The following is a 14,597-nucleotide window of genomic DNA, read 5'->3' as shown; positions in this document are numbered from 1 at the left end:
ATAGCCAGTGGATTGCAGGGGGATATTCAGTTGTTTGCGGATGATGCGAAGCTGGGAAGGATTATTAGTAATAGTGCAGATGTGGTAGCCCTGCAAGAGGATTTAAATAAGCTAGATAGATGGGCAAATGAATGGGGGTGTCAGTTTAATGCAGCAAAATGTAAGGTCTTGAGGTTTGGGAAACATCGATGGGATGCTGCATACTCTATGGGAGGAGTTATACTGGACGAAGTAGGGGAGACAAGAGATCTGGGGTTGATGATTGATAGAAACCTGAAGTTTAGGGGACATATTGCAAAGGTTTTGAAGGTAACACAGAGGATTGCTGCTATTATGAGAAGGACACTGACCTGCAGAGATAAGAGGGTTATCATTACGTTGTATAAGTCTCTGATCAGACCACACTTGGACTACTGTTCTCAGATTTGGTCCCCAGGATTTGAAGGGGATAAATTAACTGTGGAAAGGATACAAAGACGGATGACAAAGATGGTTTCAGGACTGTACAAGGATAGTTATGAGGATCGGCTGAGAGAATGTGGGCTGCAGAGTTTGGTGGATAGAAGAAGGAGAGGTGATATGATTGAGACTTTTAAACTGTTGAGAGGTGGTTACAGGGTTGACACTGGGGAGTTCTTTCGCTTGGTTAACAGCGGGAAGGAGTGATGACAAGAGGCCATACCTGGAAGTTACGAAAGGAAACTGTGAGCAAGAGGGTAGGGAGTGGTTTCTTTGTGTGGAGGGTGGTTGAGCCGTGGAATGCATTGCCTGATGGAGTGGTGGGAGCGAGAATGGTCAGTGAGTTTAAAGAGTGGTATGATAGACTTTGTGTTTCTCAGGGGGGGACCTCCCCTCAATGAGTCTTGACAGACTTTATGTCTTAGGAAGGACCTCCCTTGATGAGTCTTTTGACTCCTTGAAGGCCTGAATAATAATAATAATAAACGCATCTTCACTTGGTATTTTATGTTTTTACAACTTTTTAGAGTAGTTTCTAACTCATTTATTGATATATGATCCAATTTATTGTTTCAAAATCTTTATTATGAGGTTTTATAATAGCTAGGACAGGTATTCTGCTCGATGGGTGAAAGATTTAATATTTTAAAAGTTTTGGACTGTGGGCCTATAATATCTGTTGCAAGTTCAGAGACAAAGTTGTCCCAGGACTCTGTGTGTTTTTTTCTTACAGCTTGTTTAGCGATTGCTCTTTTTTCTCTTGTATTCTATACAGTCACCTTGAGATTTTGTTGCTAAGTATTTTTTAAAAGCATTCATTTTGTCTTCAATAATTTGGGCAATCTGATCATCCCCATCTTCTAATTCCCTTTCTTCTCTGCCATTTCCTCTTCTCTCCCAGTGATTCATTGACTGCATCTGTTATAATTGTTTTGATGTTATTCCATTCTTCCTCAACAGTTTTGCCAATGAATGTTTATATTTTCCATTTGTTCGTTAATGATTTTTTTATATCTCTAAAGGTTGCTACAGTAAACAAATATTTTTATAATAATACTAATAACCATAAGAATCTGAGGAATTTTTGAAATTGAGAAATTAGTAGAAATAATTAATAGAAATAATAGTGTGTAAGAAATGGCATGGAGAGTGCCAGTAGCATGGAATGCATTACCTGAATGACAAAGTGCAGTCTGTGAATGAGTTTAAGGAGTAATATGATACACTTTATGTTGTCTAAGGCAGACAACTCCCATGATGAATCTTACGACATCATAGAGGTTCAGAATAATAATAATTAAAATGAACTTAAGTATAAAGAGCTAATAAGCTTCATTTCGGCAATGAAAACATTACTTAAATTAAGAGGATATTAAATCCCACATAGTTTTAAAACCGAATAAGAAACTCAAAGATTGGAATCAGAGAGTTTCTTGCCGAATATAGTAAACTATAAAGTATCGGCGACACTAGCGTTAGCCAATGCAAGTGATCCTAGTACGTAGTACAATACCGGGCAACTCGTTGCAAAGGTGAAGGAAGTTCAGATCGCTAATTCTTAGGTATTTTCCATAATGTAAAAACACATTTCCTAGGAAATGTATGCTGCTATTACATTATGGAGGGAGGTCACTACCCAGACCGGTTTCAGCCTCTTTTGAGGCTTCATCGCTATACACTTTGGTATTAGGTCTAGCTACTCACTGATGAAGCCTCAAAAAAGGCTGAAACCGGTCTGGGTAGTGACCTCCCTCCATAATGTAATAACAGCATACATTTCCTAGGAAATGTGTTTTTACATTATGGAAAATACCTAAGAATTAGCGATCTGAACTTCCTCCACCTTTGCAACGAGTTGCCTGGTATTGTACTACTTACTAGGATCACTTGCATTGGCTAACGCTAGTGTCGCCGATACTTTATAGTTTACTATATTCGGCAAGAAACTCTCTGATTCCAATCTTTGAGTTTCTTATTTGGTTTTAAAACTATGTGGGATTTAATATCCCCTTAATTTAAGTAATTAAAATGAATGTTTTTAGCTGATTTGATAATTAAAATTTTTATCAGCTGATTTGATAATTAAGGTTATTAAGACACTATACAACAGGGCTAAACTAATCTGTTCAAATGACAATGCCCTAGCCACTGAACTAAATCATATCCTCAACACTTTCTCAGCAAATGGCTACCCCCCCCCCCAAAAAAGCAAAAAAATATTGAAACCAGTAAACCACAACCCTCTCCCCCTTCACAACAAGGATTACTCTAAATCCATCACCATTCCCTACATCCGAGGCACCTCAGAAAAAATTATCAAAATCTTAAAAAAACATGACTTGACCTCTTGTTACAGACCATATAGAAAATTGGCATCCCTTATCTGCTCCACTGAAGACCAACCACTTCCCCTAGACCCACACTTACAGCTGCAAGGGACCTGGTGTATACCAGGTCCCTTGCAGCTGTAAGCTGTCCTATTTTGGCCAAACAGGCAGGACAGCGAATATCAGAATTTCAGAACACAAGGACTACATCCGTTTTCACCAGTACAGTCACTCTGGTCTTGCAGACCATGCTCTGGATACACGCCACAGAATACGGTGGAAGAAAGCCACAATAATACACCATAGCAAGTTCAAATTTGAAAGACTTTTCATGGAATCAGCCTCAGCCCTAAGAAACATGCCAAACCTCAACAAATTTGGTTGCATGAGACTGCCCCAAATTTGGGAGCCTACATCAGGAGACCTTCAGCCCAACGGCCAAGAATACCTACATAGCCCGCTAAGGGGCACCATCAGGACTTTTAGGAGAAACAATAGCTTCCTTGCTTCATCCTCATTTACTGTGTGTAGTGCCTGTGTGCACGTGTCTTTATTTTAAGTTCCTTTGAAGATGGCAACGTGACATTGCCGAAATATTGGAAATATATATTAAAGTTTAATTTAATTTATATTCTAGTGTACGTTGTGAATTCCTTAAGTTAATTAATAATCAGATTTGATAATTAGTTTAAATGCTTACAATGAGGTCTTCAGAGGATGATTAACAGCATGCAACCAGTTGTTCAATTTCAACCAGCAACAATCATGCCACTAGTTATTAGATTTCCATGCCCAGATAATAAGAATAATAGCATGGAAATATCATTATTATTATTATTATTATTATCTCGATTATCTCTATGAAATCTGAGATGTACTGTACATATGTACAGTTGTGAATGTATGTACAGTATGCTGTACATGCATTCACAACCACCTCTGTTAATCCATTCCACTTATTCGCCTCTCTCCAAGTCAAATATCTAGTTTTCATGCCACTGCTTACCACACTCTTATACAACTTCCAGGGATGATTCCTTATTCATGCCCTTTGTATAATGTATTAAAAAAGTATTGCATTTATTCTATAATATCTTTTAATTTATGTTTCTATCATATTCCTTCTTCTCTACCTTTCAACTAAATTTTGTAACCAAATCTTCAGTTTATCCTCATAGGGAGCAGCATTCTACATTACTGCAGAAACCGATGATCAGTTCTGCAGAACTGGTATACAGCAGCGCAGATATTCATCTTACTTGCAAGTGCATTGTGCTGCTCATGAACTTTATGATCACATTTCTCCTTCTATTTCCTACAAAAGCTTCATTTTTTCAGCTTCTGCTGAATGATGCTACTCATCCATTTTACTGCCATTTGATCCCTCTTGATCTTTATCTTGGTATGCAGCTTGATGTTACTTCCCTCAAACACCATTCACCATTTCCAATGCAGTTACTTATGCTATGATACAGCTCCATTTGATTCCCAAGTTTGTCATAATCATGGTGGCTCCATAATTCTACACATACTCTATCTAATTAAAAATTTCACATGCTTTTAGTTGAACCTCCCAGGTCAAAATTGCAGGATTACTCTGCCCAGCCAGAGAGAAATGGAGCTATTTTGATTATATACAAATCCTATGACACTATCACCAGATTAAGCACACTCATTACCCAGATTCCTTACCTGACCTGCAGTTTTTGGTAATTATCTCTCAGCAGCTACATATATTCCATTTTCTTCCTATATAGGGAGAAAATGGAATATATACCAATTGGTATCCCTATAATAATTATTATCCTGTACTAATTTACTGATGCATGCCATTTACATCTTCCATCGAACTATATATTTTATATTTTAACAATATATTTAAGCAGGCCTCTATCTCATACCAAACAGCTTCAAATGCAATGTCCCACACAACCCTATTCCCACTATCCTGCTCAACTATTCTTGCTTGGTGAAGCTTATGTGCTATCATGCACACACCTCCTAGCATTTGATGATCTCTCTCTCTCTCTATTCTTCCAGAAAATACAATATCCCTCAGATATTAGTTCATTACCTATTTTGTTCATATCCATGATTTTGTCCATTACTATGATTTTGTTCATAACATTATCCATCAACCAAATCTCCTATTGCCTTTAATTTTTGGATGGAACTGAACAACCATTGGCAAAACTCTTCTGTCCTTATTTTTGATACTTCTAACATTAATATATATGACTTGGGGATAGCCTTGCACCAAAAATCTAACATATTACATTCAGCCCCATTTTCATATTCACTCGCCACAGAGGTGATCGCACTCATACTTCACATACTTCTCTTCCAATAGCATCTGGTTTCCCTAATTCTGCATTTAGATCTCTTACTGAACAATACTTTCTTCAGGCACCTCCAGATTCATTCAAGTGAAACCATCAGCCATATACAAGTTTTTTTTTCACTTGAATATGATTTATATATTGTTTGATACATCTATAAATTGCACACCATTCCTCTTACAACCTAGGTATTAACTTATTTGCAATCGTGCTCTTAATTTGTTCTTATCACAATAAGTTGAACAACATTTACAGTTTACAATCATACAGTCTTTATGCTGAGGCTATCATTTCCAGTAATTCTTTTTTTATTCTCTGTTTCATTTTGTATTTGATATCTTTCAAATCATTCATACTTATAAAAACTATCAACTCTTTCACTTCCCCTCTTTGCATTCTAACAGCATTACTGACATCCTTAATCTTTTCTCTAGGAAACATGATTTTGTCATGCACTTTGTTGAGCATACTACTGACAGTGCAATTTTCTCTACCATCATTTGCATTTGATTCACCATTACTAACTTCTGCAACTACATTTCTATATCTTCATGATCTTAAATAGTTGCATTTTTGCATCTTTTGTCACTATCATTCAGCAATATGCAATTTTATTTGTAACATGACCCACATTTCTGGGCACTTTCAAAATTTAGGAATGCTCTTTCGGTTATAGTTTCATGAAATATATATTTTGAAAGTTAGATTGCATAATATATTTTTTGGCTATTATATGTCATTTTCCATTTACATAAGTGAAAGTTTTACTAAATACGAGCCATTAAAAGCATTTCCTTATCTAGAAAAGTTTTCAAACTTCATCCAGTCTGGATTGTGTGTGCATGTGTCTGTGTGTGTATTCATGTCAAATGGGAGAAATATTTACTATAATCCCCCCCCACCCACCCACCATTGAATTTTCATATAAGGTTTGATGTAAATTAATGGAAATCACTTTTCATAATACTTTTTTTGCGTTAATTTTTTAGAATTCCAATCTTCATACATTGTTATAAAATAAAATACTAATGCTGAAAATATTTAATACACAAATAATTCTGAAAATCACTAAAAAACATTTTGATCAGTAATTTATCCCATGTTTCCTGATAGAACATTATCAATAATGATTTCTACATTTCATAAGAATATGTATATACTATTTTACATTACAACAGGAATTTAATTATATAGCTAATTCATTTTTTAGATTTAATAATAATTTATTAGGAATCTTTACATTGCCAAGTTAATTTTGGTTTGCCTTCATAAATTTGTTTTCAGTTAACATAAAAGCAAAAGACCTTATATACATTGATCTTGATTGGAAGTTTAATCTTTGGCAATTTACTCTCACTGAAATGTCTTTATAACAGGAAATTTTCTTTATCAAAATAAGTTTTAATTTCAAACCTTATGTACAACTCCATAGCTGATGATTATAACTAAATCTCTCTCTCTCTCTCTCTCTCTCTCACACACATAGACATACACACAATGAAATTCAACTTTCAATTTAGGAAAATAATTAACTGAATCAAGAAACTAAATAAAAAAGCCAGTGCTCATTAAAACCGACTCAGTTAAAAAATATATTTTAAAGAAATCCATACTGTAAATTTAATGCAGTATAGCCATTTACTATAATCCAACTTTTAAGAATAACCAGTAAATAGTTATATATCCCATGGAGTACACCATGACTCCATAAAGAGTCACAGAATCACAATAATGAACTACTAAAGAAATATTTAAGCAGGTGAAAAAAATGTACACTATGAACCTGTTAGCCAGCAACATACAAAAAATAAGCAAATATCCACTGCTGAAATGATCTCTGAAATACTGAGTTGAATGATATGTTTGAATAAATAAAGTCATCCAATTATCAAAAATTTGATATTTTTGTATTAGTTTTTGAAAATTCTAATGGAATTAGATGAACTAAGTATTTACTTTGCAAAATGTAAAAATTGGAAAGGTGAAATATATTGATAAAATTAAATTACTGATGAACAGAATAAAGAGAAATGATATACATCACATATTTACATTTCTATATTAAACTTTTACTCCTGTATAATTTATGGTTCTTACAAAAAACACCCTATAAACTTTTTTTATACTTAATAAGCAATTACAGGAAGTTGACAGGATTAAACAATCAATATGAGGAATTACCAGAATAATCTTACCACCTTTTGAGTTCAAAACACAGCATCCGAAAACAATTAGTTCCAATATTCTCTTCAAAATGAGTCTCTCTCTCTCTCTCTCTCTCTCTCTCTCCCCACTTTCAACAATAATAAGGCAGATCCACAGAGTGTTTCTTTACTTTAACTACATCAGAAATACAAATTAGTTTAAAAAAGTATGTATTTAAAGTTGGTACCACTTCTTATCTCTATATTTTAACATCAACAGATGAGAAGTACGGGCATAAACTTCAGCTTCTGTCATCATGCGAGCAGTTCGATCTTCCAATTTTGAGAGTGCTTCACCACGTTCTGTAAGGCCCTAGAAATTTCAATTTGTATATTTATTAAAGTTAATATGAAGAAATTACAGGATTGAATGATATTTCAATAGCAAGATAATACAAAGTAATAAAAACTTTAATTAATTATTATTATTATTATCAGACCTCTGTGGAGGCAAAAGACTCAACAAGGAGATGCCCTCCACTACAAACACACACATACAGCTCATCATATCTCGATTTAAATGCATTCACTATCTCCACACCTACTACATTTTCAGGCAATGCATTTCAACTACCCACCACTCCCCATGCAAAAAAAAAAAGAAAAAAAGAAAAAAGAAACCTCCTAATCCTCATCCTCTTTCTCGCATCCTCCTTATACAACTTCCAGGGATGGGCCTCTAGTTCTATAGCCCCCCCCCCCATCTCTACTCATTCTATGAAAAATCTCATCTACATTAATCTGGAAATAACTTCCTTCTATCCATTACAATGCAATTTGCATTCCCTCAATCCATCTTCATGCTCAGCATTCCAAAGACCAGAAACCATCTTAGTCAACTGTGTATCTTAACCCTTTCCAACATCTTTTCATCCTTTTGAAAAAGACCAAATCTGTGCATATTAATCCATACATGGTCTGATCAATGGAATCATAATATCCTTACTTCTATGTCTTCACTCCACATCATTTCCATAATCTGCTCTGCTGTCTTCACAATTTTAGCAAAAAGTCCCTGAAATATCAGGTCAAAATAAATTTTTAAATATATAAATATAAAAACTCCATTTTATATTTATTCTGATTATTCAACTCATGGTATTCCATTATTGAAACAAATTTCAGGTCCCTATCCAACAAAACCCCCAGATCCCTCATTTCCTGCACATCCTCTAAGATATACCCAGCAATCTCATACTCTGCATCCCATTTGTGCTTCCAAATATTTTTAAATCTTACGCTTTGCTACATTGAACTGGCAGTCTTACTCATTTCGTAGTCTTACTTCACTCAATCTATTCAAGTCAGCTTGCAAGGTTACAACATAAGTTCTACTCCTCATAATTAATTAATTATTCTATTGTACAACAAAAAAAAAGGGAAAAAAAAAGCATGCTTGTTTGTGTGTGTTCATTGATCAGAGACAAAATGGCAGCAAAAGGTTGGTGCATAGATTGACAAAGAAGACAATTAACATGAGAGATGTGGATTTTCACAAATGGTATGGTGTTGTGGATATAACATGTATGCATGAGGTTGGTTGGTCTGTTTATGGTTTATTGGTGCAAGAACAGCAAAGGTCATACATACTATGGCATAGCAAAGGTTACAGCAGTACACAAGGCCAAAGGTTACAGCAATATATAAATAGTCAGAGATAAATTAGTAAACAATATGGATGTACAAAATTTAAGTGAAGCAATGCAATATCTACATGTAAATAAAATTACAGTCAAATGTTTGTACAAATTAATTCTTTGCAAAAGGTTAAAAACATGCAATCTGTCTTAGTCTGATAACATCTGCCTGAGTGTATATAGCTTGGCTAGATAGTTAAAACTTTCATTCCTCTCTCTCGTGTAAAGTGCTAGCAATCCACCAGAATATGACAAATAGTAAGTAAGATGTGTGTTGCATTTTTCACACACAGGTGGATCATCAGTCCCTCAGTAAATAAGAATGTGTAAGATGATTGTAACCTATGTGGAGCCTAGCAAGAACAACTTCCTCTCTTCTCTTTCTACATTACTAAAATTATTATTGTTCTGGGCAACTCCAAGGACAGACTCATTGAGGGAGGCCCTAACATCATGTCAAGAACAACTATTCGACATTCACACAGTATCTATCATACCTTGCCTTGAACTCATTCACGGTTGTAGCACCCACAACAGACTCTAGAAGCTTATTCCACTCATTTACTACTCTCCAAGTAAAAAACCTAGATCTAACACCCTTGTCAACCACACTCTTGCCCAGCTTCCATTCATTTCCCCTAGTCCTCCCACCACCAGTCATATTTTCAAAAATATCTTCTGGATCAATCTTATAGAAACCCTTCAGTAATTTGAATGTCTCAATCATATCACCCCCTCCTTCGCCTATCGACCAATTTCTGCAACCCACAAATCTTCAACCTATTCTCATAAGGCTCATTCCACAGACCTGCTATGATCTTGGTCACTCGTCTCTGGATCCTCTCCACTTCCTCCCCATCACGAAGAAACCCTGGTGCCCATAACTGGGCACAGTAGTCCAGATGGGGTCTTATCAAGGCTCGATACAGAGGAACAACAACTTGCTTGTCTCTGCATGTTAAAGTATTTTTCAGAAGCCAAGTGATTTGGTGAGCTGTTTTAGTCACTTTTGCAATGTGCCCCCTAAACTTCAATTCCCTATCCACCAACACTCCCAAATCCCTGGCCTCATCAATCTCCTGGAGTATGGTTCCACCAATGCGATATACTGCTGCTATTCTTTTCACCCCAAAGTGCATAACCTTACACTTTGGCATATCAAATTGACATCCATTTTTCCTAGCCCAGTCCTCCAAACTATCCAAATCATCCTGTAAAATTTTGACATCCTGTGCACTAATAATTGCTCTACCCAACTTCGCATCATCAGCAAACAAGTGAACACTTCCTCTCAAATCCTTTCCTATATCATTGATGAACAAATTGAAAAGCATTGGTCCAAGAACAGAGCTCTGTGGCACTCCACTAGTCACAAGCCGTCTTCTAGACTCCACTCCTGAATAAACCACTCTCTGGTATCTCTCCTTCAACCACCCTCCTATCCATCTCACCAACCCTATATCTATCCCCATCTGCTCCAGTTAAGTGATTAGGGTTCTATGTGGTATCCTATCAAAAGCCTTGGCAAGGTCCAGTAGTATTACTGTAAACCCATTACCCCTATCCAGTTCAGCTGTCACTGTGTTAAAACATGAGCAAGTTACTGAGGCATGATCTACCCTTCACAAAACCATGTTGTCCCCCATACAATATCCCATTTTCATCGATCCAATCCTGTATTCTTTACTTGACTAATTTCTCTAAGACCTTGACAATGATTCCTGATATGCTAATCAGTCGGTAATTTACAACAGCAGTCTTGGAGCCACCTTTATGCAATGGAACTATTTTCCCCTCTTTCCACCCCCTCGGGACTAACCCAGACCCGAGACTCAAATTAAACAAAATGGTCAAGGGTACTGACAATTCTTTAGCTGTTTCTCGTACAACACGACCATCCAATCCCACAGATGTATTGACATTGAGGTTATGCAATAGACTACTCACCTCCACTTCATTCACCACAATTCCCGTATAATCTACTGGTACATTCGTTTCTGCAATGTCACCACCTGGATGATATATTCTTGCAAAGTGCTCACTCAGTAACTCAACTATATCAACTGATTCAGTTACCTCCCTACCATCGGCATTCTTTAAAATCATTCTGCCATGTACATTTTTCCTTTTACTCCACATATCAAAAAAACTGTTTGGGATTCTCTTTAGCCTGCATGGCTAATGTTCTTTCATAATCTGCATTTGCTTTTCTTACCACATTCGTTACCCTTCTGGCCTGCGCTTTATACCGTTCGTGTGCCTGCCGGTCACCTTTCTCCTTAAATTGTCTCCATAGTTGTTTCTTTTTTTGCAGCTCAAGCTTAATGGTGTTATTCATCCATTTAACCCCTAGTTGATTTATTATTCGGACTCTAGGTATCTAGGTATACAGTCAGCCATTGCTTCATGCAAACACTTCTTAACTGCCTCCCATGCACTATCGACTTCTAGTCCTTGCAGTTGTACATGCCATGGCACTGAACCAATCAAACTCCTAAACTTGTCATACTTTCCAGCCCGATAATTCCACATGTACCCTGTCTTAATTGAAAATTCTACACCTTTACCCACCTCCCAAGTCAAGACCCTATGATCACTCTCACCGATTGGTGGCAATGTGGTCATATTTGTTACAGCCAAATCCTCAGATGTAATTACTAGGTCGCCAATGCTTAATTTCAAGCTTAATATCATGTAAATTGTTTGTCAATGCTTTCTGCCATGATAACTACCTTTGGGCAATTTGCTTTGACAGTAAGCGGTAGATGGCATAGGTGTAGTTGTGGTCAGTTGTGATTGAATGGTGGAGACGGAGTTGTAGACCTGGTGCCCTCCTTCGATGAGTCCTTGGACTCCCTGGAGGTGTCAAATAATAATAATAATAATATTGCCGGCGTGGCTGGCCGAGTGGTTAGTGTACCCGCTCTCTAGCCAAAAGGCTGTGGGTTCGAATCCTGCCTTGGGCATGGATGTTTGTGAGTGTGTGGAAATACTAGTGGTGGTTGGCCATAGATGGCGTTGGTGTAGTTGTGGTCAGTTGGTGGATTGAGTAGTGGAGACAGAGTGTTCGAGCAGGTGCCCTCCCTCAGTGAGTCCTTGGCCTCCCTGGAGCTGTCAAATAATAATAATATATGATAATGTTAAACAGTATGTCAAAAAAGTATGAGCTGATTTAGCAGCTGCATCTGCAGTCTCATTTCTCTTAATTCCAAAACAAGTATAGATAGAGCTCTGGAAAGATAAGTGTTATTTTGAATAATAACTGGCAATATATCATGAATTTTAGGAGTTTACTATTTATTTTTGATATCGAAGTGTGTGTCTGTGTGATTTTTGGCATGAATTCTGCCAGATTTATTAGTTGAAATTGCCTGATCTATAACACAATGGTATAACACGATGTTTTAAGTATAACACAATGGCAGTCATCAGATCACCCATGTAGGCATTGACCGGTTTTACTAAGTAAGCACTGCAAAAATCAAGTGGCGTTAACGACATAGACTTTTTGAAAATGATTCAATGTTGTGAGTGCAATATGTATGCATCGCAGAGTGTAAGAGATGTGTTAGTGGGGGGAGAGAGAGAGAGATTGAATGAGAGATGAGAGAAAATATGGATTTGTTGGAAGTGCGATATATTGTTGGACTCCAAGACAAAGAATGCGAAACTGACTGAAAAGATAGAAGGGGTGTAGATGAAAGAAACAGAAATGAAACGAAAGCTAGAGAAACTGAGGGAGTGAAAGAATGCAAGGATGCAGAAGCAAAAGTTACGGAAACAATTATGAAAGTTACGTAAAACAGAAATGAAACGAAAGCCGGAGAAACTGAGTGAGTGAAAGAATGCAAAGATGTAGAATTAAAAGTTAGTGATAAGGGAACGAAAGAAAGTATGACTAAGGAAACGGAAGTAAGGTGCATCAGAATGAGAGGTAGCGAGACTGTGGGAGTGACAGGAGTGAAATTGTTGGAATGCAAGATTTAATGAAAGTTATTGAACGTCATTGAAGAGTGAATTAAATATGAAATAAGGAATGTGTGAAGTGATGTTAGACATCTAGTGGAAACTAATGAAAGTGTGCGAGAGAACAGAATGAAAGAAAAAAAGAGTAAAAGAGGTGATGAGTGATTCCAGGATATTATATGGAGACTCCATAATTAGAAGACTAGTTATTGAGAGAGTCCATAAGATCTGCTATCCAGGTGGAAGAATGAGTAGGATAATTCAGGCACTGGACATCAGGAAGAAACGAGCAAGGGAGTTAGTTGTTGTTGTGAGGGCAAATGATCTAAGCAGACATAAGAAGGATGTGATGATGAACATCAGGAGGCTATTGAGAAGAGTGAAAGGTAACAGCGTAGTAGGAAAGGTTGTCAGTGTGTTGTCGAAGTATGACGATGAGTTGCGATGGAGAGCCAAAATCATGAATGGTATGTTAGCAGAGCTGGTGAGGAGAAGGGAGTGCAGTTTGTGGATGTATAGTATATGTTTGAGAAAAGAATGAAATTATACAGGGGTGATGATTGAATTAAAATGCCTTTGGAGTGAGTGACTGGAGAAAGTGTTGCTGGATGGAAGTACAGTGTGTGATGCATGCAAGAGATCAGAAGAAAGAGATGAAGGGGAAAAATCAGAAAAGTGGTATTGAAGAGTCAGAAGCGCTTGGTAGTGAAAATAGTACAGTGTGAGAGATGAAGAGAGAATGGGAATGCAAGAGGAACAGGGAAACGGGAGGAGCTCAGGTGGACAGGGAAACATGCATAAAAAGAGTGAACGTGTGTATATAAAGATGGACTATATTGCGATGTCGGTGGGGAAGTTGAGACTGAACAGCTATATGTGATAAGTGGCGATAAAGGTGATTAGGCAGGTGTGGTGGGGAAATCACAACCAACACATGGCTTGGAGAGGACTGGTTATAGACCTAAAAATAAACTACTGTATTTGTTTATAAATGCCAGAAGTATGAGAAATAAGGGGAATGAAATGGTTTCAGTGATTGGGTTTATTTCCCCAAAATCATTGGAATAAGTGAAACATGGTTGAATGAAGATGATAACGGGAATAGAAATGGAAGGATACAGTATTTTTCATGAGGATAGAAAGGGTAGGAAGGGAGGGGGGGGAGTGCTGCTGATGATAGCAAGGGAACTAAGTCCACACAAGGTAGACATGAAAGGGAGAAATAGTGGCAATGGTTATAAGGCAGTGTGGTGTAACGTGGAGGTTGAGAAGAAGACATATTTAGTTGTTTAGCTGGAAAAAGAAAGATGGTAATAATACCATCTTGTATCCAGGAGAGTGACTCAGTTAGTAAGGAAAACAAAAGTAGAGTACATCTCATGCCATCCTATTCTTTTTTTGTATGCTCACATTTTCATTTACTCTTTGAGCATCGATCTTTCTCATGCTGGGTTTTCCTATCCACTCTGAGTACCTCCCTATTTCCCTGTCTCTCTCTTGCACACTTGTCCTCTCATTCTCTACACTCTCACATCTCCATTCAAAAGTACTACCTCAATCCATCCTTCCTTACTCTTCTGTTCTTCCACGTTGCTTCTTACATGCTCAGATCCATTCTCTGCAGTCATTACATTTTCTTGCAGCAGTCTCTCCAAATGATACTTC

General features: G+C 37.0%; 1 protein-coding gene across 1 annotated transcript in view; it reads right to left on the bottom strand.

The window, feature by feature from the left end:
- Positions 1-7,504: 7,504 nt before the first annotated feature.
- The window catches only part of LOC150095920 (syntaxin-binding protein 5-like), a 549,764-nt gene continuing 542,671 nt past the window's right edge, over positions 7,505-14,597 (bottom strand). The window contains exon 29 of the mRNA XM_090409567.1: positions 7,505-7,642. Coding sequence (XP_090265693.1) covers positions 7,505-7,642 — 138 coding nt within the window. The remainder of the gene's footprint in view (positions 7,643-14,597) is intronic.

Source organism: Typopeltis vanoorti, chromosome 19 (genome assembly GCF_054136105.1).
Source record: "Typopeltis vanoorti isolate ZY-2024b chromosome 19, IOZ_Tvanoo_1.0, whole genome shotgun sequence".
In the NCBI taxonomy this organism is placed as follows: domain Eukaryota; kingdom Metazoa; phylum Arthropoda; class Arachnida; order Uropygi; family Thelyphonidae; genus Typopeltis; species Typopeltis vanoorti.
Note: the sequence above shows the minus strand (reverse complement) of the source record. Positions and strands in the feature narration are given on the sequence as shown.